The 22,859-nt window shown below is 40.9% G+C and overlaps 2 protein-coding genes across 2 annotated transcripts in view; one reads left to right on the top strand and one right to left on the bottom strand.

The window, feature by feature from the left end:
- The first annotated feature begins 90 nt into the window (after positions 1-90).
- Positions 91-5,794, top strand: rmdn1 (regulator of microtubule dynamics 1). The gene is made up of 10 exons (XM_074693456.1): positions 91-312; positions 2,846-2,951; positions 3,051-3,135; positions 3,332-3,491; positions 3,831-3,920; positions 3,997-4,052; positions 4,379-4,466; positions 4,945-4,975; positions 5,086-5,219; positions 5,463-5,794. Exons 1-10 carry the CDS (start codon positions 181-183, stop codon positions 5,502-5,504), a joined length of 924 nt encoding a protein of 307 aa, XP_074549557.1. The 5' UTR covers positions 91-180; the 3' UTR covers positions 5,505-5,794.
- A 3,168-nt stretch (positions 5,795-8,962) lies between these two features.
- Positions 8,963-22,859, bottom strand: part of wwp1 (WW domain containing E3 ubiquitin protein ligase 1) — a 46,996-nt gene continuing 33,099 nt past the window's right edge. The window contains exons 9-25 of the mRNA XM_074693453.1: positions 21,119-21,560; positions 20,780-20,875; positions 19,922-20,096; positions 18,983-19,037; positions 18,608-18,692; positions 17,809-17,937; positions 16,487-16,559; positions 16,036-16,107; positions 15,831-15,919; positions 15,546-15,705; positions 14,305-14,438; positions 14,054-14,194; positions 13,859-13,979; positions 13,666-13,770; positions 13,458-13,554; positions 11,417-11,489; positions 8,963-11,048 (exon numbers count right to left, since the gene is read on the bottom strand). Coding sequence (XP_074549554.1) covers positions 10,949-11,048; positions 11,417-11,489; positions 13,458-13,554; positions 13,666-13,770; positions 13,859-13,979; positions 14,054-14,194; positions 14,305-14,438; positions 15,546-15,705; positions 15,831-15,919; positions 16,036-16,107; positions 16,487-16,559; positions 17,809-17,937; positions 18,608-18,692; positions 18,983-19,037; positions 19,922-20,096; positions 20,780-20,875; positions 21,119-21,560 — 2,147 coding nt within the window. The 3' untranslated portion in view covers positions 8,963-10,948. The remainder of the gene's footprint in view (positions 11,049-11,416; positions 11,490-13,457; positions 13,555-13,665; positions 13,771-13,858; positions 13,980-14,053; positions 14,195-14,304; positions 14,439-15,545; positions 15,706-15,830; positions 15,920-16,035; positions 16,108-16,486; positions 16,560-17,808; positions 17,938-18,607; positions 18,693-18,982; positions 19,038-19,921; positions 20,097-20,779; positions 20,876-21,118; positions 21,561-22,859) is intronic.

Here is a 22,859-nt window from a genome sequence, read left to right as displayed (position 1 = left end):
CAGGAAACGAACGAATGCCAAAGTTGAGATTATTAAAAGTTAACGTTACATCCGGGTACTTTCGCTCTTCTTGTAGCGGGTAAGTGTCTTCGAACGCACCACGGACTCACTTTTTTTACCACTGTGTTTTTCGGTTCGTCCCAAACAGACTCGATCCCCGGACAGGTGATTACCAGCTCGATGTCAGGACAGGTGTTGCCCCGATGTGTGAGCAGGACTATTCTGTCAGCTTCTGGATTAAAATGCGTCAGAGTCAGAGGGACAAATCGAAACTACTGGACTCATTTCAGGAGAAACGCTTCTTCTTTAACTGTAAATAATGTTTACTTACTTGAAATATTGTTCCCTATCCCTTATTGTACACTAAAAGGAACTGTGAGATTGAGTTGATTTAAGACACTTAGTTTGTGGAAATACCCCTTGGAAGAATGTAGATGACTCATTTGTGAATGTATACTGATAGGTATGTGGGTAAAAGGTTAGCAGGGCGATCGTTCTGCAGGGATGAATCAGTCGGTGTGTCACATCCGATCAGATGTGACAGTGTCAACATTAATTGTACAACCATGATGAGGATGACTGTAATAATTTAATTGACTTTTTTAGACTAAGTGGATTTTATATCTGAGTCTGTTCAATAAAGCCAGGTGAGGACAGTGACCAGAAGCCGCCATACTTGTCTGGTTGCATCAGTTTACCTTGAGTAAACACCTGAGGCTGATCTATCGATCATTGTAAACAACAAACAGCAGGCTGGGATCACTTTTAGGCAGTTATCTTCTGTTAGTTTACTGATGCCTTCAGATGATCCTTTTTAAACTTAAGGATTTCATGTTTGCTTTTCGCGTTTTATAATATTTACATTAAAACAGGCTGTAACTTTTGGCCTCTGTTAAGGATGAGCATCAAAGGGGGCTTTCTGACTGCAGAATCTTTCTCTGGGAACTATAGGATCCTCTACTGAACTTAAACAGCAAATACTGCATTTCGACAGCAAGGAGTAGAGTAGGAATTTAGATCCTATAGTTCCCCCACCCTGAAAAGCTCCCCGCTCACAAGAGGTAGTACTGTCAAAATATCTGGGAATCTTGGAAAGCAGGGCTGCAATGCTGAGTGTTTCTGACTGATAGAAATGTTCCCAGGAACTAGGGACTATTTCAGAAATAACATGATTTTGACAGCAGGGACCAAGGTCTGAATTTAGTTCCTGGGTAGCTAATCACCCCTCCTAAAAAAGTTCCTGAGGTCCAGGAACTTCGGGGGCAGGCCCTGCAGAACTCAAAATTTCTGATTGATGGAACACCCACAGTGTTTTTATGTCATCCACGATAACATCACACACAGCTTTGATTGACTTTGTTTAAAGCCAGATAGTGTTAATGTGTCTCTGTCAAGAACCACCGGTCTAAGAATGTGAGACAATGCGGAAGTGCTAAAATCTGCTGTTTCTCGAGTGTCTTCTTGAGGTTGGCTCCGGAAGTACCTGAAGTCACGTACACACCAAGCCAAAATAAAAAAAAACATTTTCAAAGCAGAAATTAACCTTTTTACAGCCTGGTTAAAAAAAAATCTCCTGTCCTGTCACTAATTTTACTATCGGCACCCACTGTATGGGGGTGATTTTTTTTCTAACTCTGCCGTTCAGAGGATATGAAGATCGCAAGCTACCCCAATAAGAGGCACAGCTGAGGGTCATGTGACCGACAGACGCCCTATGGCTGTGGGCGAAGCCCTTGCCACTACCAATATGGCTGCTATAGCTGATTTTTCCGTTTCAGAAACCGACAGGTGACGTCGGCGAGACTACGGCCATGTTTTATACGGTCTATGGTCATTGTCAGCTCCTGGTGTTACAGTTGAAAGAGTGACCCTGTTAACTGGAGACCTTCTGCTGAGCATGTCAGTGGATATCCAGTTTACAACAGCTGTTGAAACACAACAGGAGTCCTTGAAAATGCATACTAGTTTTGTTCTTGATTCAAATGTCAAAATCCTCTCATCGAGTAAGTGTTAGTGATGATCTAAAGATATTTGAGAAGGAAACATATAGCTGAAAGTCTCTAGTTAACAGGGTCGCTCTGTAATCTGGAATACCGGTCAATCTCTGCTATGGCTTGTAAAAATCTGTCTTCTTGCTTTAATTGGGACATTTCAGGCTTTTTGAATCTTCTTTTTCTGTATAGCTTGTCTATTTACAATGGTTGATTTAATTAATCAATTTACAATAAAGAATAATAAATACCAGTATGGACTGCATCTCCTCCATGCAGGCCAACTGTAGGGTCTATACATGATGATGATCTCTCTCCTTCTAGGTGTCATCTTTTTTTTATGGCCTTTCTCTCTGTCTTGCTGCCCTCTGCTGGTCTGGTTGTGTCGTGCAAGTTCTTTTTTTTCTGTTTTTTTCTTTCTCCATATGTCACTGACATGGTTTGTATAATCTTCATGGGACTTCAGGGCCCAATTGGAAACACACACAACAATGGAACACCGGTACCTATCAGATCCATGGAAAGTAGTTCCTAGAACCAATGGTTCCTGGAACTTCTGGTTGAAAGGCTGCTGAAATATCCAGAACGTGGTCTCTGACATCGACTAAACTAAATGCAATCAGAAGAAAAGTTTTCCAACTTGTGTATTTCTGAAAACATGAAAGTAGCATTCAAACAGTATTTGAATTATTCAAATGTTTAACGTTAAAATATAAATATGTTGTCCTTTTTCAGATTCATGTGAATTTTTGCTGTTTTGGAGCTAAGTTTTCCACCTATTTTGTTACCTAATGGATACAGGGGTTTGAAATTGTTGAATGAACTAATGATAAAACACCTTTGCTTGGTTTCAGGGTGGAAGAGCTGCAGTGCTACTGGGGTTTCCGGCCCTCTCTTGTCTTCTCTATGAAGCTCATCACAGAGTTCAGCGATCGACTGTTGTATATGCCTTAGAAAAAGGTAAGATTTAAACTTTTTCAAATGTGTTTTAAGGAGCATAGTGATTATAGAACTGATTGTGACGTTTCATTGTGTGTGTGTTTGTGTGTGTGTGCTCAGAGGAGGTGTTGGAGCAGGCAGACTACCTGTACAGCTGTGCAGAGACAGAGAAGCTGTATCAGCTGCTGCTTCAGTACAGAAACAGGTAACTACGTCCAACTAAGGAAACTCTAGATTTATCTGGTAACCTAGTATGCTAATCATCTTTGGCACCAAAGAATGACAATAAAGATGAGGTTTTACTTTTCTCCCCAGTGTCTTTATTGTGATCAGTCCTCTGTGATTTCAGAGCTGTGACTTATCTCTGTAAATAAAACTTTAACACTCGTCTGTCCACACAGCGATGACACAGAGTTCCTGTGGAGACTCGCCCGGGCGTCTCGTGATCTCTCTTTACTGCCCGACATTGCGGCTGATCGGAAGAAGCAGCTGGTCTACGAGGCCTTTGAATATGCAAAGGCGGCTCTGGAAAAGAATGACAACAGTTTTGCAGCACATAAAGTGAGCACACACCCTCAGTGTTTGTTCCTAACACAATATTAGCATCTGTATAATAATACTAAGAGTAATTAGCAACTTGCACAGATGAATGGATGTCAACCTGGAAGACTGTTTTCTGTTTCCTTAAACCTGCTGCGTAGAATTCAAACTTCTGATTAAATGAGTCCCCTCAGATTGTCCCTCCACAAAATTCACACCAATTTTCAGTGTTTTTCTTTAATTTAAGTATCAGTAAAATTAACCCACCTTTTGCATATTTTTCTTGCCTAAAAGGTTAAAATCGAGGATATAACATCACAAATGTGCATAAAATCTTGACCAAAGTCTCTCTTCTTACAGTGGTATGCAATATGTATCAGTGATGTCGGGGATTATGAGGGAGTCAAGGTGAAAATTGGGAATTCTTACATCATCAGACAACACCTGGAGGTAAGAGGTGGTTTATGAAGGTAACTTTTTACTGTTTTGTGATCACATCCTTCTGAGGTCTTTAAATTCTTTCCAGAAAGCCATCGAGCTCAATCCTAAAGATGCCACCTCCTTACACATCCTGGGTTACTGGTGAGTCCCTGAAAATATACTTTTGACAACTTTTTGACAACTTTTTTCAAGAGCTCCACAAACCTCAACAAGTCAAGTCTGTTTAATGTGCAGAAAAAATCCCAGTAAAGCATGCTGGGTCTCAGAGTTTCTTTGAACTGGTTCAGTAAATTAAAGCCATGGCTCGCTTGCTGTTTCTCCATCAGTTTCTTATCAAAGGATCCAAGCTGACTGGTATCTAATGGTGGCTTACTAGTGACATGTTGCTCAAAAAGCCCCTCTTCAGAAACATTGAATTATCCCTTTAAAGGTCTGTTACTGACACAGATCTGTGTGTCCTCTTTAAGGTGTTTTGCGTTTGCTGAGCTGCCGTGGTATCAGCGGAAAGTGGCAGCAGTTATTTTTGCATCACCACCAACGTCGTCATACGAGGAGGTAAAGATTCCTCTGTGTGTCTGTCTGTCTGTCTTGCCAGCTATTCAGTGTCAGTTAAATCCAAGACCAGCCACCATAATGTTTGTATTTCATCCTAAATTCTTGAGACCTGGTAGTATACCGTCCGAGAAATTCACCTTGCCATCAAAGTGTTGCTCCTCTGTTGCGTTATCTTCTTATCGATAAAATTAGAACTACATACTAGAAAATCTGACATAAAATAAAAGCTCCTGAAGTTTACCTCACCTGATCACCCAGACAGACATCTTGGTCTTTCTGCTTCTAGTTTTAGGACAGTAGTTTAGCTCAGTCCCAACAATAATCCTGTTTGAACTCTTTCCTCTGCTGTTTTCACGTCTTTCATTACCACCTGTAATTAAACAGATAAAAAGAAGTAACCACCCTTGTTTCTGCAGTTTGATACATTTAAAAGAGTTTGAAATGCTTTTCCACATTCAGATGACTTTGTCTCTTTCAGGCGTTGGAGTTTTTCCTGAAAGCTGAAGAAGGTAAAACTGAAATTCCTGATCCCTGCGGGAGAGCACTGTCTGTTGAAGCACTTCTTTGTAGGATTAAAATGCCTTTTATCATCTGAACAGTCTGTTTTTATGCTCTTCAGTTGATCCAAACTTCTACAGTAAGAACATGCTGATGCTGGGGAAGACTTACCTGGCCATGAAGGAGAGAGAAAAAGCTCTGCTGTGGTTGACCAAAGCCAAGGAGTATCCTCCTCACACACATGAAGACAAAGAGGTACACACACCGACACACTGACATGCTGCCTGTGTTTTTATCACCTCTTGAGCTGAGATACAAATGAGTAATAATTTTTCACAAGCAGATATGAAACCACTAGAACTTTAATAAACATCCTTGATGTACGTGAACAGAGGTGTGTTTGTTTTCCTCGCGTCAAAGACTTCCTCACCGTCTGCAGGTGTTGGCTTTAAAAACATGAAGGGTTCAAGGTGCTGATGTGTCTTTGTTTCACTGCAGGTCCATAAAGAAGCTGTCGATCTCCTGAAGAAGCTGGGATGACTGAGTGAAAGATCTCTGTGATGTTAATCATTGAAATAAAGTTTTCTTTTCATGATGAAATTACTGTAATAAAGTAAGATTTACGTTTTTTCCTGAGATCTTCTCGCTGCTCCGATTTGAAGGGAAGCAAAGACTGGGGACGGACTCAAAGGTGCTGAATCTACATGTTTGATAAATATTTCTTAAACCAAAAGAATCTTTAACTTAACGATAGGCGCTCTTTTTTCCTTCATCAAGAGCTGAACTGAGCGTGGAGTGATTTAAGATACTTGGTTTGTTTTATTAATAAACAGTTAATAACACAAACACATCATGTGGTTTTCTTTAATGATTTTGCTGCAAGAGTTGTCTGGCATCAGAAAGAAGCTTCTTTCAAACCTTCAAAATAAAAGTTGGGTTAAAATAGTTGGTAAAAAAAAGAAATACCGAAAAAAATTAAAACCAGGAAAAAAAATCTTTGAAAAGTCCTGGGTCTTGTCCATGAACCAGAGATCTATTTTTTGTAGTGGTCTTTTGTTTGTTAACCTTCAGAAAAATAAACCATCACACTTTGACCTATCCGGCCTTGAAATACTGTGATACTTTGAGTCAACAAACTACGTTTACCCTGTAAATAAAGTGCCAGACTTTGTTTAAATTGTTCTGTTTGTTGATGTAAAATCAATAAAATGCTGTCACAGATTTAAACTACAGAAGGTTGATTCACAGAGGAGGTTGATTCACAGAGGAATGTTCTGTCAGTTTGTTGATGTGGCTTATCAAAGCAGACTGCTACAATCTCTGACTGGTTTTTCAACGGATTAAAGCCCTGTTTCAAAAACAGAACTGCTCCTTTAAAGGTTAAATTTTCACTGATTCTTTGTTACATGAAGTGCCTGCAGATCTGAAAACATATAATAAAAAACACGCTGCTTCAGGTGTTAACCATTCGAACTAACAAAATAATGTCAAGGCATCTCTGACTTGAATTCTTTGGGCCATTTTTCCAAAAATGGGTTTCAAAAGTTATTTATTTATTTATTTTTTTATCAACTGTATAATTTAAAATGTCTTGGAAAAAATGTCTTCCAGTTGTAATCATGTACTAATAACTTTTTAAAGTCGATGTAGATCTATGTAGTATTCCTTAAGAGGCTTGAAAGTTCTGAATTCTGTCTATAAAAATGAGCCAGGAACTGGTTTAGAGAAAACCACTTAATTTTTTTCTCTAAAAATACCTCTGAGGATGTTTTATCTTTCAGCTTAAGACAAGAGAAACCCAAACACTGAGAGAACAACATTTAACTTCAAAAAGTCTGAACTTATTTCACTCATTAGGTTTTTCTTTAGCTGAATGAGTTCCAGACTTTTACAACTCCTGCAGTTTAACATTTGAAAAATTAATGAATAAAAATAAATGTAAAAAAAAAATCATGGAGAAGTTTTTAATTGAAAATGAAATGATATTGTGATGCTGCATAGAGGATAAGAGGATTGGGGCCAATGAAAAAAACAAGCTTCTCAACTTATTCAAAAAAATAAAATAAAATTTTACTAGAAGACAGGAGACAACCAGTGATGACAAATATACTGAAGTAAAAATGCATTTTTTTAATATAAATCTAAATGTTTGTCAGACGACAAAGGTTTGCCTTTCCCAGGGTCAGTTTCATGAAGGATTTCACCTTTTTTTTATCTCATGTTTGATTTAAAACATCCTGATAAATTTTATTCTGCAGTTTATTTCATGGACTTTAAGGTTTTTTGAGGGGTCATGAAAATTTCAGCCACTGTCTTGAAAATGTCTGCAAGGATTTTGTAATTCAGTCCATGACAGCATGCAGTGACACGGAGGGCCTGCAGCGAGCAGATGTAATAAAAGTCTTACTAGTTTTACGACTGAAATAAAGATGAAACTGAACCATCCGCAAAGATGGTTGCATACATTTATTACTGCACATGCTTCAGTCCAGAGATATTTTAGAGAAGACTTAGTTTCCAGAGTTAGATGATAACCCTGAGCAGAGTTAGCGTCGTCATCCATTCATCCTCACAGCAACAAAGACAAGAGAAGAAAGGAGAGAGCGAGGTCATGGAGGGGTTTATTCTCTTATTTATTTGTTTCTCATAAATCCATCTCTCTTCATTAAAATGGCTGAAAGCAGATTAAAAATGAATCTTCTATACACATGGTCTCCAGTAAAGGGGCATTCTGTACAGTGTGGTGTGTGTATACAGTGTGTATCTACACGCGATATGTTACAGTTTGGGTGCGTTTCAGTCGGCCTGCAGCACAGACACGAGCTCCCTGCAGTTTCACTGGAAACACACCTGAGCAGGTAACAGTCTGCACTTCCTGTCTGTGACAGAGGCGGCCTGAAACGTCCCGTCTGTTTCTGATAAGAACGAAGGCATCACAGATTCCATCAATGGAGCGGCGTCTCTGTGTGATTCTTTATAATATTTAAGTACTTTATTTTCTTTATACATGAATATTCACAGACACAGTTTCATTTCTTTGATTACAGGTTTCTGTTCAAAAGGAAGCACAAAGTTCTGCAGTTTGGACTCCTTTTGCTACAGTGGATGTTTGTCTTCATACGGTCGTCCCTCCTGGTGAGAACATGTTATTTACACGTCTGATAATCTGAGGGATTGTGAGCGAATCCTGCAGAGGAGACGAAGAGGTCGGGCTGCGTCTCCCTCTTCATCCTGCGTTCAGACACAAACTGAAAGAAGAAGAAGCACCAGAGTTTGACTTTTAGGAGACGTGTCCTGAAGCTGAGAGGACGAGCAGGGAGCAGAAATAAAAACAGATTGATGCATCATCATCCTCCTCTTCATCCTGCTGCTGCCAGTCTCTGCTGCATGTTTTTGGTCTGTGTTGTGTTAGTGTCTCATGTCTTTTCTGTGTGGACACCTCTCTGATATAAACATGTCTCTAGAGCTTTAAGGCTTTCTCATCACAGCGCACACCTGAGAGTGACCGAGCACGAGCTGCTCCATGTGACGCTCCACGCTGTAGACACATTATTTCTCTAGCTTTGCAGCTCTGAAACTTAGCTAATACTAAAAAAAATAAAAACTGTGGAGCCCTTAAAGATGTGTTGATTTTCTCTCAGCCTGTAAGCTCTCTGTGCTGCCTCAAATATTACAGCACAGCTTCAAAATGTGCTTCAAGACATCTGACCTGGCCTGTGACCTCTAACATCCTGCCTTTGACTGAAACTGAAGAGAAAGTCTCAAATGTCTGTCTTTGATTTGACAGTTAAACTGTCAGATTATGTTCACATCATTTTAAGATGTTGTTGTTTACAGAGGGATGTGCTAAGGGCTAAATGATCTGTGGTGAAATCACAAGTTCAAGGAAATCCTAATATTTTAAGCCACAGTTGCAGTATTATCAGTTTAAAAACATATTTCAAGGTCGAAATGATACAACAGAGGGTGAGAGCTGTGCTATTCTTTAAAAAAAAAAAAAAAAAAAAAAAAAAAAAAAAGAGAGAGATTTTGAGAATGAAGCCAAACTAAAGTCTTAAAGTGATGAGATTGAGTTGTGATGTTTTATTTACAGGCTGTTTAATCTTTAAGAGGATATGAAATCAGCAGCAGCTTGTGCTCACTTTCATAGCCGCTGTTCATCCTCAGCTGTTAAATTTAACTTCACAAGATGATCCACGTCCCTCAGTGTAGAGCGAGAGGCTGGCTGGTGTTTTCATATCCTCACATATAATACTCCAACACTTGTACAAATGAACCATAGCCTGTGATTAAGACTTTACTTTGACTTTTATCTTAACATTTTTGATTTTTCTCTGAGTCTGATCAAATGACATGAAGGTGTAAAATGTTTCATAACTGCTCCGGAAGATTTCTCTATCCTGCAGCAGAGAAAAACTCTGGAAGAAGCTTTAGAGGACTAGCATTAAAGCTAAAATATTATACTTAAAAAAAAACTTAAAAGCCGATTGATTTAGAAATTTGATGTCCTCAAATCCTGAGTGTGGCATTTTCCCTCCAAAAACAGTTTGATCATTGATTCAGGCCTGCTGAAAATCCCTCTATCTCATTGCATTTCTCAGCTGTTTCATCCTCTGGAACAGAAGATGCAAATGAGTGTAGGTTTCCCCGCCCCTTCAGGAAGTAACCTGCAGCACAAGCTGACAGTTACCATGGTAACTGTACAACAAACAAACAAACTGCCAGATGTGATAGCATCATTCCGCTCCGTTTTCAAAACAGCTTGCTTGAGGAGAAATTTTCAGAAAAGATGGGGTAGCAAAGAAGGGGATGGGTGAATTTTTTTCATATTAGGCAGTGGTGTAGAAACGCCAGTGACATATTTCTGTCAGTAAACCATATAAATGTGGATTTTGTGTAATATTTCTCCCTTAAGCAGACACATTTGTCAGTTTCACTGCTGCAGGATGAAGACATCTACAAGAGAAACTCCAAAATCTGCAATGAAATGAGCCGTTTTAACCCAAGTATATCAAAACTAGGGAACAGACACTGAAAAATAAGAGTTCCCCCTCCAAATAAAGTGATCCTTGTGATAAAGTGGCTTCATTGGGCAGGAGATGCAAAAATACAGATATCACAGGAACCTTTGAGGCAAGGCTTGTCGTTTTTTTTTTCTTTTTTGTAAAACTTAAACAAAAAATAAAAAGGAGCTCAATCTTTGAATTTAAAGTCCTGGATGTCGTCCAGGGTCTCAAGCTCTAATACCACACATTGGTTCTTTTGGGTCGTTTTCTTTAAGTCCTTGTGCTCCTCTGGATAAATCAGGAGCTTCATCACAGTCTCTTCTCTTCTTCCTTCGTCTGACACAAACAGGAGGGTTTCATCATGATGGCAGCCAGAGTCTCAGTCAGCTGCTTCTTTTTGTTGATAATGTTAAAAGAAAAGCTCACAAAGATTCAGAGCATGTGTGTTTCAATCTATTTGTGTGTGTATATGCATATGTGTGTGTGTGTGTGAGTGGAGGGCGCTCACAGCAGTCTTCAGAGGCAGCCATGCAAGCACACATAGAGTCTCCACATGTCCTCGAGTCCATGGGGGGAGAAAGAAGATTCAGGCACGGGACCCTGACACTACTCTTTGTTTTTTTTTTTTGGGAGCTCTATAGAACTAGAGCTTTAAACGCAGATCACGCTCTCACTATAAAATCCTCTCAGAAACACTTCAGTCTCTTTTTTAAAAAGCCCGTCAGCAGAGGGAGGAAATTAAAAAAATATCCATGGTTCTGTTTTTAAACAGACGAGCTGAAATGCTTGCATATTTCATGATGGGGGGTAAGATAGTATTTGAGGGCTGCTGCATAAATAATGCTGCAAATTAAGATTTGGTTTAAAATGACAAAATAGCTTATATACATTGGTGGTTATCTTGTGCAATTTTTCTGTTTTACTTGGCTGAATAATCAGCGATGGGTGAGGGAGAGGAAAACTCTCAGACTCGTCCTTCTATTCTTGGCCGAATCCTTCGGTTTCCTCGATGGCGAACAGCAGCTTCTCTTTCAGCTGCTCGAAGCTCTTGTAAGGAGGCAGGTCCAGGCGGTTAAAACTGAGGAGACACAGAGAAAGGAGGAGAGATCAGAGCGCTTCATGGAGAAAAAACACTAATGGGACTCACTGGGTTCATTCATGACACGAGAGCAGGAGTTTATCAACACCTAAAGGATCTGTGAGGACTATTTGTTTGGCATTGATCGCAGTGACAGCTGTGAAAAAGGACAGATCTTACTTTTTACTTGGTCAACTCACTCAACTTGCAGCTTCACTTTGCCAAATTCCAATGAAACAGTAGCACACTTGCATTTCATTATTATCGCGAGTCAGTCAGATGTTGGTCTGTCTTCAGTTTCTTCCTTCTGGTACAGTTTTGGTGAGGTGACAGCTCTGGTGCCATAACAAACAGGATTTTGTACTCACCACGTGTGGCTGCGAGGAAGCCACGTGTCCTTCCCCACCTTCTCTATGCAGAACTTCTGAGGACCGTTACTTCCTGTAGAGTAAAGGACAATTAGGGTTAAAAACTGTGAGAGATTTAGAGTCTTTAGTGTATTTCTGTAGCTCTGTTGGGGATAATGATCCAGCCATTACAATATGCTTCCTGGCTGCAGACCAATCAATTCAAGAAGTGTCGTACCGTTAATCATTTTAGGACGCGGTCACACTGGAAAACCGTTCCGTGCTCAAGCACGCTCCAGCCTTAAAGCATGTTTGAAATGGCCAGTGTGACTGTAACCATGCCGTGCCTGAGCACAATTAACTTCTCTGCTTTGGCACGCTTCAGAGAGGTGGGCTTCGGCACGGTTTACTTCATGCTTGAGCTCAAGCATGCATACAGTGTGCATGATTCATGACATATGATCGCTGCAAGCTCACCTCTCAACAATCATTTTAAACAAAGCGGGGGTGTTTGAGGGCTGTGTCAGACTAAAACAACTTGCCATGAGTCGTCTTTTTTTTCATGTCTCATTGCACTGACTCTGATGAGATCGCACTTCATGTAATCAGACGCTTCATATTGACGTAGGCGGGCCATGTGTGTGTATGATACCTGCTAAAGTCTGGTTCATATTTTGATTAGTGTGACCACTGGCTGTACTGTCCAACGGGGGGGGGGGGCAATCGTTCATAAGCAAAGCACAATTTGGATGGCCAGTGTGACTGCGCCCTTGGACAACGAAATGACTGTTTACAGGCACAGGTTTTAAAAAAGAAAAATATAATAAAAAAATAAATAATAAATAAAAAGATAAAAAAAATTAAAATGTGCATGAAATAAGATTAAGAAAAAAAAGGGGCAAAATTTTAGTGTGTGACTGTGGGTACAAAATATTCAGTTTCTGCAAGTCTGGCGCTGATAATGTGGGATATATGTTCAAACAATAACTCTGCATAACTAACTGGGAGTTTTTTGCAACATTATGTGAAGATCAGGTTAAGACGTATCAGTCTGGATCAGGGTGTCTCCTCCTCCTCTCTTGCTCTTACACACTCTCCCCTGCTGCATCAGTTCTCCCACTCTTGTCTCCTCCCCCCCGCCTGTCACTGTATGTTCCTAGATGGGATGAAACTGAAATGTAAATTAGTTGCTCTGAAACACGTGCAATGACTAATAAAAGCTATCATCTATCATCATCATCTATCATCATCATCAGGGCACAGGAGGCTACTGTTCATTAGGAGATCATTCATTGACATGCAACCTAGCAAAATTTGTGTAACATTAGTTACATCTGATCAAAGCTACCACAAGGCAGTGTCCAATTGCCTGTTTCAGCGTGTTTGCCCTGCATCAACATGATGTCTCTGTATCAGAGTCTGAGCAAACACTAACTATCATCCTCCTTCTTATCAGCTGACGCTTACATGAGCTAAAACTAAGCACTCACACTAAACAATAAGTTCCACAGCGTTGGGTGCTGGTGTTTTTTTAACATGTGGTTGTTTGTTTAGAGTTGTTTAGTTTAATTCTGAGGGTCTGAGGAGGAGATATGACTTCACTGTTTGTTTTCAGACTGATTCACTGAGAGCTGTCAGCTGCTTTATAAACACACAGGGTTGGGAAGGGTGCGTTTGATTTTTTCACCCAGACTGTCCCGTATGCGGAATAGCTATTGTAGATGGACATTATTTTTCATTAGGATGGGACATTAATTTCACAGGCAAACTATTCTTTTTACTGTGCTGTAATACAATGATTATTTTATAAATCCTTATATTACTCCCTATTCTAAAGATAATGATGCCAGTTGTGTCAGTCAGACATTAAGAATCCTTTTTTTGAGGAAGTAGTGAAAAGACAAGCATCGAAAAAGGAAAAAGCTGCTGTGTTTTTTGTATGTAAATCTTTTCCCTGATATTGTAAACAAAAGTTATTTCACATCGTAAGCCCCATGTTGTATTTACACCCAAACAATAAATCAAAGTCATAAATGTGTAGCTCTGTTTTCCTCTCACTGACCCATGAGCTCAGCGAAGCCGCCCAGAGGGAGTCTGCAGGTTCCTGTGACAAACTGCATGAGCCTCAGTCGCACCTCGTTGTCCACTTCCTTCACCAGCTGGATGACGGATTCCACACACACACATACACACACACACAAGAGGATATGAGTCACTGTAACCACAGACTGAGTGTAATCCACATGAACTCTGTCAGGTGTAAATCTCACCTGCCAGAACCAGATGATCTGTTTGCTGTTCCTGGTGTAGTGCCGGTAGACTGTGTTCCTCTGCCAGTCCTGCAGGTCCACCTCCTGCATGCCACACAGCATCACCTGGACAAACACACACAGACAAGTAGAAGGACAGGTGAAACAGACACACAGGTGTTTAAAAAGCGACCAAGCGTGACACTCAGCTCACCTCCAGCTCCTTCTCATCAAAGTACTGCAGCCACTGCAGAGGAACCACCTCGTTGAAGCCGTCCAGGAACGCTTTGGTCTGACCTTCAACCCCACGGGAAAACCTCCACTCTGCCATTAGACTGCAGAAAACACAAGGGAGATTAAAAAGCGCCAAATAACTCTGAGGGGTGCTCAACCTGGAGTTCTTCTGTACCTGATATACTCCTCTTTGTTCTCCTCTGTCACCAGGATGTCGGCTCCTCCAGGTTTGAGGTCATGTGATGTGATTTTTCCCAGGATCTCCATGTCCACTGAGAAGAACATCTCCAAACCGCACTCCTCGATGTTGTTGTCCCTGAGAAGAGTTTACAGTTACTGCTCTGGCTGTGTGGAGGACGTGTGGCATTACCCAGGTGCATCCCGCTTTCAGATGTAGTAAAGTGTTCAGTGATGCGCGTCTGATACCTGATCCATATAAGTGAGTTGTAAAACTCTGGGTCGATGGATTCCAGGTCTTTGAGGATCAGCTTCTTGTTCAGCATTCGTTTGTAGAAAGGCAGAGAGAAGCCGGTGTCGATGAACTTTCCATGGAAAAGTGCCTGAAGGTAGACAGAAAGAGGGAAAAACTGACAGTTTAATGTGCTGCTCAGTCTGGATATGCACTGAATATTAAAGGTCCCATATTATGCAAAAATCACTTTATTAAGTCTTTTAGTGAAATTTGTGGGTCTTTGGCTTTCCTCTCAGCCCACAACATGTGACATTTAATGACAAAACCTGTACTTAGTAGTGCTTGTGAATGTAAAATCCTGACCTAAAACGAGCTGTTTGGTATTTCTGGGGTTTGGCGACGTCAGCAAGTCCCTTTTTTGACCAATCCAGAGCAAGTCTGACCTGATTGGTCCACCGGAGCAGATACCCCCGAAACCCCTTCTCGCCATCACTGCTTTGTTTTTGGCTGTAAACGGCCACATAGTTCCATGCACAAGCTTCCCGTCTCGGAAGAAGACAAGTGGCTAGAGTTCATTTATCAAGGAAATGTGCCAGCTACACTCAGTAAATCTGTGCATGTGTGTGCTAGTCACTTCACTGCTGACTGCTTTTCCAACTTTGGACAGTACAACAGAGGGCTAGTGAACAGACTGGTCCTGAATCCAGGCGCATTACCAACCATCTGCCAACAAACCTCGGACCCTGGAATGTGAGTATTTTAAATGCTGTGTGCTGTGGAGCAGATGTAAGCGCTTTTCCTCAGTGTCCCCCTGTCTCTGTGTTAGCTTCAGGATGCTAACTGTAGCTGCTGTTAGCCTGTTCTTTTAGCCTGTAATGTTAAGGTAAATGAGCTTCGCTGTTTTCTAAACATTGTGCACTCGGAGCTTGTGGCGCCGCTCTCAGTGACGCGGAAGAGCAGTGGCTCATTTACATATGAAGGCCATGCCCACTAAATCAGAGCGTTCTGAACAGAGGGGCTATGAGAGCCTGGAAACAATGCTGCTGTGCTTGATTTATTGACTTTTTGGACCAAAACATGTTACTACAATTTCAAGAAGACATCAATGATCCATATTAAACTGCAGAAAAGGAGCAGAATATGGGACCTTTAAAGCATCGTTTCCCCAAAACAACCTTCAAAATCTCTCTGTTCAAGGCTTGAATGATACATTTAACACCATACAGATCGACACAGATTCAGGTCGTGAGTTCACCATTGCGATGAAACGTCCGATGAAGCAGAAGTAGGACAGGTGGTCGGGGTTGATGGCTGAGGCCGGGTTGATCTGCAGACAGTAGTTGCTCTTGCCAGCGTACTCGAACAGACAGTACATGGGGTTCAGGACTTCATGGGACAACAAGAAGAACCACTCTCTGTGAACAGAGAGGAAGAAAAGGATAAGCAGAAAACAGAAGTAAAAGATGATTTGTTCAAATATTTAACCAAAGAAAGGTACACATTTGTTCTATACAGTTAACATGTTTTTAAAATTAAATACCGAGCTAATCCACCGTAGTCAAGACCCTCCTCTCCTCTGAAGATGACGTAGAGTCTCCTTCTCAGGTCGTAAGGTTTCAAAGCCATAATCTGATAATCAGAGAAAACAAACACAAGTAAATCACCATGAAAGAAAAGGAGTATTTCTTCTTTTAACTAAAAAGGAAATAAAACAAGAAATCACATCATTATCTGAGGTCACTCACCTGTGTGAAAGAGTCTTCAAACAGCGTCTGTCTGGAAACTGTGATCTTCACGTGGCTGGGGAGAGCATTGGACTGTGGACGGACAGGAGAAAAGCATGAATGCATTTTGTGAAAGGGTGTGTTATGTGTGGCTGTGCAGGTCTCCTCTCTCCCTGCTCTCTACAGTCCCCCACCTCCCCACCTGTAGGGCTTCATCACACCTAAAGGCGGTTAAGGGCCTGGTCACACTTGCCATCCAAACCATGCTGTACTCAAGCCCAATCTTTATTCAATGACTAATTGATTTCTTTGTTTAAAATTCATTTTGGATTATTCTAATTCCTGAAATGTCTGTGTCCTTCATATTTTACCAGTCTATTTTTGTTTGAGCCTTAATTTCTTTGGTGTGATAAAATTTCAGTATTTCAAGAGGCTGTACCAGCAGAGTAGAAGCAGAGTCGAGATCACCTACCTGGCACAGGTAACGGAAATGTGCAAGCTTCCACCTGAAGCTGCGTTCATAGGCGATCTGAGGACCTTTGGTGCTGAGAAGAAAAGATTAGAAGATCAAAACACACATGCAGAGCAAAACAAGCTCAGTTCAACTTAAGTATATGCACGTTAAATTAAAGCATCATCTGTTCGTGGTTATCGTAAACTCTGTAAATACGCTCCTCTGGCACATCCTCAGGTAACAGGTGATGTGATGTTGAGTAACCCAAAGGGTGGATCCAAATAGTCCTTCCTAAGTCCTTTCCTATCCACTTTACCTTAACCCCGATAAAAAACGTCACAGGGTCAAGGGAAGAAGGGGAAAAGATGAGAGGAAAGGAGAACTGCGGCCAAAGAGGAATTCGACTGCACTTTCACTTTGATGTCACATTTATGTGGCGACAATTACTTGTGACGTAGGTAAGCCACGACGAACTACGATGTTCAGAAAATGAACTACAAGAAGCGCATTTGTCCCCTGCCTTATCTCACAGGGTCGTTTTGTGACCGATTAACATTAACAATCCATGATCAGAGGGTTTACCTGTGATGGTGTTTTGTCTTTGGTCATGCAGTGTGTGTTTCCTGCTCACAGCTGTGAGCTTCGTGAGAGCATCTATAAATTTTGACAGTCTGAAGCCTGATAACACAAGAGGACTGTCTTGAATAATACAGTAGACTGTCAGAAACTGTATACCCCCTGTTTCATTCACATACATCATTATGAACATCGTTTGAATTTATTATATTTGAATATTGTAAAAGTCCTCATTTGTCCTTCTTTTATTGATGTTAATAAACTTTATTACTTCTATCACTAGTGACTCGTTGTTTCAGTTCGGAGTTGCAACCAAACGTTTCGGGCTATAAATCTTTTTGACATTCATACATCGTGAACACAATAAACACATTCAGGCAGGCACATGATGGTAAATGTTAGAAAAGCAACAGTACTCAAATAATTTCTGTCCCTTCTCCATCGTAAGTTTCCATAAACTTTTGACAGCAGCCGTATTTATACACGTCCCGCATTTATACACGTCCCGTGCCGCAAGGCATTATGGGGCGTTTCTTCATCTTTCCTTTTGAAAAGGATTGTCCGGTGTTTCCTAAGCTAAAGGAGATATTAAAGGAAGCAACAACCCTCCTTTCCTTAACTTTTGGAGAATTCGAACAGCACTTATCATGGCCGACGCTTAAATGCTTCCGGGTCATTTCTTCAGTTAGGAAGGTTCCTTATCAAAAAAGGACTATTCGGATGCACCCAAAGTCTGATCAGTTAGTGTAAAATCATGTTCTTACACTGAGGACTTCCCGGTGCGCGGGTCGCTGAACGTCGTGGTTCTGGTGTTGTGATCCACAAAGTAACGCACTCCTTCTCTCGTGTATCTGATCTCCCAACCTTCAGGCAGAGGATCCTCATTCTGTAGCCTGCACGCACACACACAGACACACATACACACACACAATTTTTATACATGGAATGACACATGTTGGTCTTACATTAGGCAGTGCTGAAAGTGCAAAGCTCATGAGAAATAAGAGAGTACAGTCAAAGTTTCTAACCAGAGTGGCTAAAAGTAAAAGAGTCAGGAGAAAGTAGGAGAAAGAAAGTGAAGTTTAAAGTTTCTCCTGTATCTGTGCTGTTTTTAAACTGAAGATTTATTTATTAAATGTTAAAAATTGTCCACACACACTTTTGCACACTTCAGCATGACATAAATGTAAATAGGAAAATGCTGTAATTCTGCCACAGTGATCTGCACATTTTGTTGTTTGGATAAGTAAACACTGAAGTGTCAGGAGGTCAAAGTGACACTGTGCAAAAGACTTTGTCTTGGCTCCACAAACTTGCTCAGAAAAGCTGGTGTTGCAACCAACTTATTCAACATTATTGATGTAGGACAGGAAAGACTTTAAACTTCTAAATGTCAAATCAAAATCTCCTTTTTCATCCATTCATCTTCTTGATTAAAAACTTGGTTGGATTTAAAAAAAAAAAGGCTGCAGCCCTCCATGAGTATCGACATTTAATTAATCTTCACTCTGCAGTCATGTATAGAAATTCAGCTTCTCTGTGTTGGTGTCACGCTCAGCTCACCCTTGTGTTCGTGGGTCCTCCCACTGTGTCGTCTTGGTGTTGTGGTTGACAAAGTACACTCTGTCATTGGAGTCCACTCGCCTCTCTGAAGTTGATAAAAACAGACAAGAATCCGCAGCTCAACACACACACACACAGATAACGACTGGCTTCAACAATGTGTCAACAGATCATCAGATTATCATCCAGACGTCTCATATGCTGGCAGCACCGCAGGGAAGGATATACAGAAGAGAAATCTCGGTTTCACTACAGAACAGAGCAGGAAGACATTTTTCTGTTTCTTTTTTCCCACAAGGATTAAGAACTGAAAATGAAAGTACCGACACAAAAACACAAATTTGTTCAGTTTTCAGGAGAAAAAAGTGAACTCACCCCATCCAGGAGGTAGCGGTCCGAGAGGATCGTTCTCAGCAGACATCATGGATGCCTGAAAACGGGGGACGCACACATACACTTCCATTAGGGCAATATTCTGAATGCTAAAAGACATTCAGAGAAAGTCTCTTCTCCAGCAGGAGAGACCGCTGCTGGTTTCCACTCCACACTCCCCAGCCGTCCTGTCTGTAGATTTGAACTAATCATGAAGAGTGGAGGTGACCTCACAGTGCTCAGATCAAAGACCCTCACTGAGATAAAACAGGACGGGTCAGAGGCTGAGGCTTCAGATTGTGAGGAGGTAAAGTTCTCACCTTTAGGTAGCAGGAGATAAGCCATGAGCTGAGTGTGAGGAAAATGTCAACAAAGAGTTTGTATTTTTAAGCACAAACAGTTAAATAGTTTGCAAAAACCCCAAAAGTTGAGCTGAACTGACGATCAGAGGCTGAACTCTACAGTTTACAAATATCTTTCATTCAACTATCAGCTTTCAAATAAAACTTTATTCTTTTGGTATCAGAGTAGGTCTTTAAATGTCACATTCAAACCAGGGATCGAGGTCGTGATCTAGGTTGTGCATCATGAAGTTCACCGTGAGTGGTTTTAAATCAAAGACCTGGACATAAACAGTTGTCTTTCTAAAAGACTCCTAAGTTCCAGCACAGCACTCTAAAACTCGCATTAACTCTGGCTCAGTGAGATTTGTACAATAGAGTTCACTGACAAACCACTGAGATGTTATGATGCTGGTCTCTTTGGAAGAGGGGTGTTTGGGTAACTTCAATAATTGTACCTGAATATTTAGTATGAAATCTATAATATGGCTGATAGCCCTCATTAAAACCCAACTCAAACAGTTGACGTGCACACGTGTATGAGACTTCCAGGTGGTCTGACAGGAAAGAGGGTGGGTGAAAGAGGACAGAGGTGTCTTACAGAGTAGAGGTATCTCTGGTTGAACTGGTGCATAGCTCCCTGCAGCTGGCTGCGCTGGCTCTGCCACTGCTCAAAGTTTCGGACTGACTCCATGGTGGGTCGCTGCCACGTGGTGGTCCGGGTGTTGTGGTCCACATAATAGATCCGACCCCGGTCGTCCACGCGGCGCTCCCACCTGACAAAGTGAAGCAGATGGAGAGTGATAAATCAAATGCACACAAGAAGCTGCAAACGAGAACATGGTAGAATATCAACAGAAACTGAGTTTTTAGAATCCAGACTTTGTGACTAAAGCTGTGTCTTAACTTTGTTTTTACAAAGTTTTATTCATTTATTTATTTATTTATCCTCAACTACTGCGCTCCCTGCATCTGTAGCACTTTTGTTTAGATTTTAATCCAGGCACAGCAGGTGAGCCAAAAGTTGTGTGTAAACAAAGCCTCTGAGCCGATTAGCTACAAATGTCACAAACAGATCAGACAGACCGGATCATCGCAAACCAATCAAAACAATCTTCACTGGCTTCCTGTCCGTTTCAGGATCCAGTTTAAGATGATATTACCAAACAGTATAATGGTCTAGTCAGCTGATTGGTGAGTCATAGCATTAACCAGCAGCCCTGTTCACCACACAGGCACAGAGATAAAAGAAATAGCGACGTAAAATGACAAGTCTCCCCCTCGAAAATAAAAACAAAGTTGAAAACAGCGACAATCTCAGAAATGTTTTTTTCTCCAATTAACAAATTGATTGCATGTTTAATCAATAAGCCCTCCTTAAATAAAAAAAGGGGTAAAATTACAGTTTAATCGTCAAGAGAGGAGGGAGACCTTAAAGAGGTATTACAAAGACCCTTACCCTGGTGGAAGTGGCTGTGGTCTTTCCCAGGTAGTAGTTCTGGTGTTGTGGTCAACATAGTATGTTCTCCCGTGAGGGTCTTTCCTCTGCTCCCACCTTGAACACAAAACAATGAGGTTTAAAATGAGACAGCAGCTGAAGACAAAGGAGAAAGAAAACTTATGGAGAAATTTTCAATAGATTTCAGCAGGATTATCACCTAAAGATGAATACCTCCTGTTGATTATAAAACATGTAACTGTATTGAAGCATTAAACATCGTAACAGGAGATAACGTCTTTGTAAAGGTGTTAAACTGTGAGGGGGTATAAAGTGTGAGCAGCTGCAGGTTGTTTTTACCCTGGAGGAAGAGGATCAGGGGCCCCTGCGTTAGGGGCCTGCTGTCTGGGCTTGGCCCCGTCCGTGGTTGTAGTTGCACTGCCATTACTGCTTCCACCTCCAGCTCCTGAAGTATTAGCTTCTCCCAGCGCCGGGGAGGAAGAGGACGATGAAGAGGAGGTTGTGACGGCCGTGGCTCCCTGTGTCGGGGAGGTAATCGTGGAGGAGGAAGAAGCAGCAGCAGCAGCAGCAGCAGTGGAGCCATCAGAAGGCTTAGCAGCAGTGATGGAGGCTGGAGCCTGTGTGGAGGAGGGCAGGGGTGGAGATGTGCTGTTCGTTGCTGTGTCAGAGTCTGGCGGGGCGGATTCCTGATTGCAGTTCTCCTGGCTGTCAGCTGGGGGCAGCACATCACTGGTTTCTGCAGACGGTGGACCCAGAGAGGCGTCACAGGACTCCCCGTTTACTGCAGGTGAACGAAGAAACCACAGGGGTTCTGTTTACATGACGTGAATCAAACCAACACATTCAAGACTGAATTCCAGTTGACTTCACTAACTTTACAGATGCTTTTTTTTTCTCATACTTCAGGTTTTATCTTTAATTTCAGATATACCTGAACTCCTATTCATGTAAATTTTATGTTGAGAATCTTTCTTTTTATGCATCTTTTGACCACACAAGAAGCATCTATCACAGTAAATCTTCTGTATATTAGTTCAGCTGCTCTTAACAGAACAGTATTTGTTGATTGGCTGATAGGTGCATGCGTAGGGATGGGTACTAAATTAGGTACTTTTATAGGTAGGCTATTGTCCGAATTCTGTTAAAAGTACCGAGTTCCAATTCACATAAAATCGAAAAGGTAACATGTTGAAGTACCTAAACGCATTCTTGTGACTGTGAGGGTGAGGAAGAGTTGGCAATTTTCCATGCTGGACATGAACACAGCATTGCAAGGTTATATATTGAAGAATGAATATATTACATTGAAAAAAATAGATTTTTTTATTAAACAAATTGATAATTGTTACCACATAAATACAAAAAAGTACCAAAAATTGGTACCGTTGAGTACCGAATACAACTGCCAGAAACGGGCATCATACCGTATTGTTTTAATTGAAAGATAAGCAATTTCCATTATGTCTATTATCACACCTTTACAGCTCAATCAGACACAGGTCAGCTATGATATGTTTCCTCACAGGTTTTCATATTAGGGATGCATGATATTATCGGCACAATATCGGTATCGGCTGATAAAAGCTTAAAAACACGTTTATCGGTATCGGCAGATATGAACATTTCTGCCGTTATGCACAGCCGATAAGGTGCTATTCAGTTAGGATTATTATTATTTTCCATCTGAAAAATAAGCTCCTTAAATAAAATGTAGCACTTCATTTATTTGCACTGCAGAGCTCTGTGTCTGTCACCAGGTTGTTACAGTAGCTCTGAAATAATCAAATGAAACTTGGTTATGTTTAAAAATGCATTGTACATTTAAAGTTCATGTGATCTAAAGAAATTATTTTTCTGTATTTCAATACTGTATGTCTTGAGTTTGAAAAAAATAATACTTTTCTTATTTATGGTGAAATCAAATGGTTTTTTTTGTCTTGTTTTATGTGTGTTTCTTAAACAAATAAGACCGTCACAATAACATATAGATTCCAGTACAGGATTGACTTAGCTTTCTTCACAGTGAAAAAAACAAACAAACTTGTGATTATCGGTATCGGCCAAAAGGGGTTCGATATAT

Source organism: Halichoeres trimaculatus, unplaced genomic scaffold (genome assembly GCF_033239565.1).
Source record: "Halichoeres trimaculatus isolate MK-OKI-2021-1 unplaced genomic scaffold, fHalTri1.1 fHalTri1_scaffold_18, whole genome shotgun sequence".
In the NCBI taxonomy this organism is placed as follows: Eukaryota; Metazoa; Chordata; class Actinopteri; order Labriformes; family Labridae; genus Halichoeres; species Halichoeres trimaculatus.
Note: the sequence above shows the minus strand (reverse complement) of the source record. Positions and strands in the feature narration are given on the sequence as shown.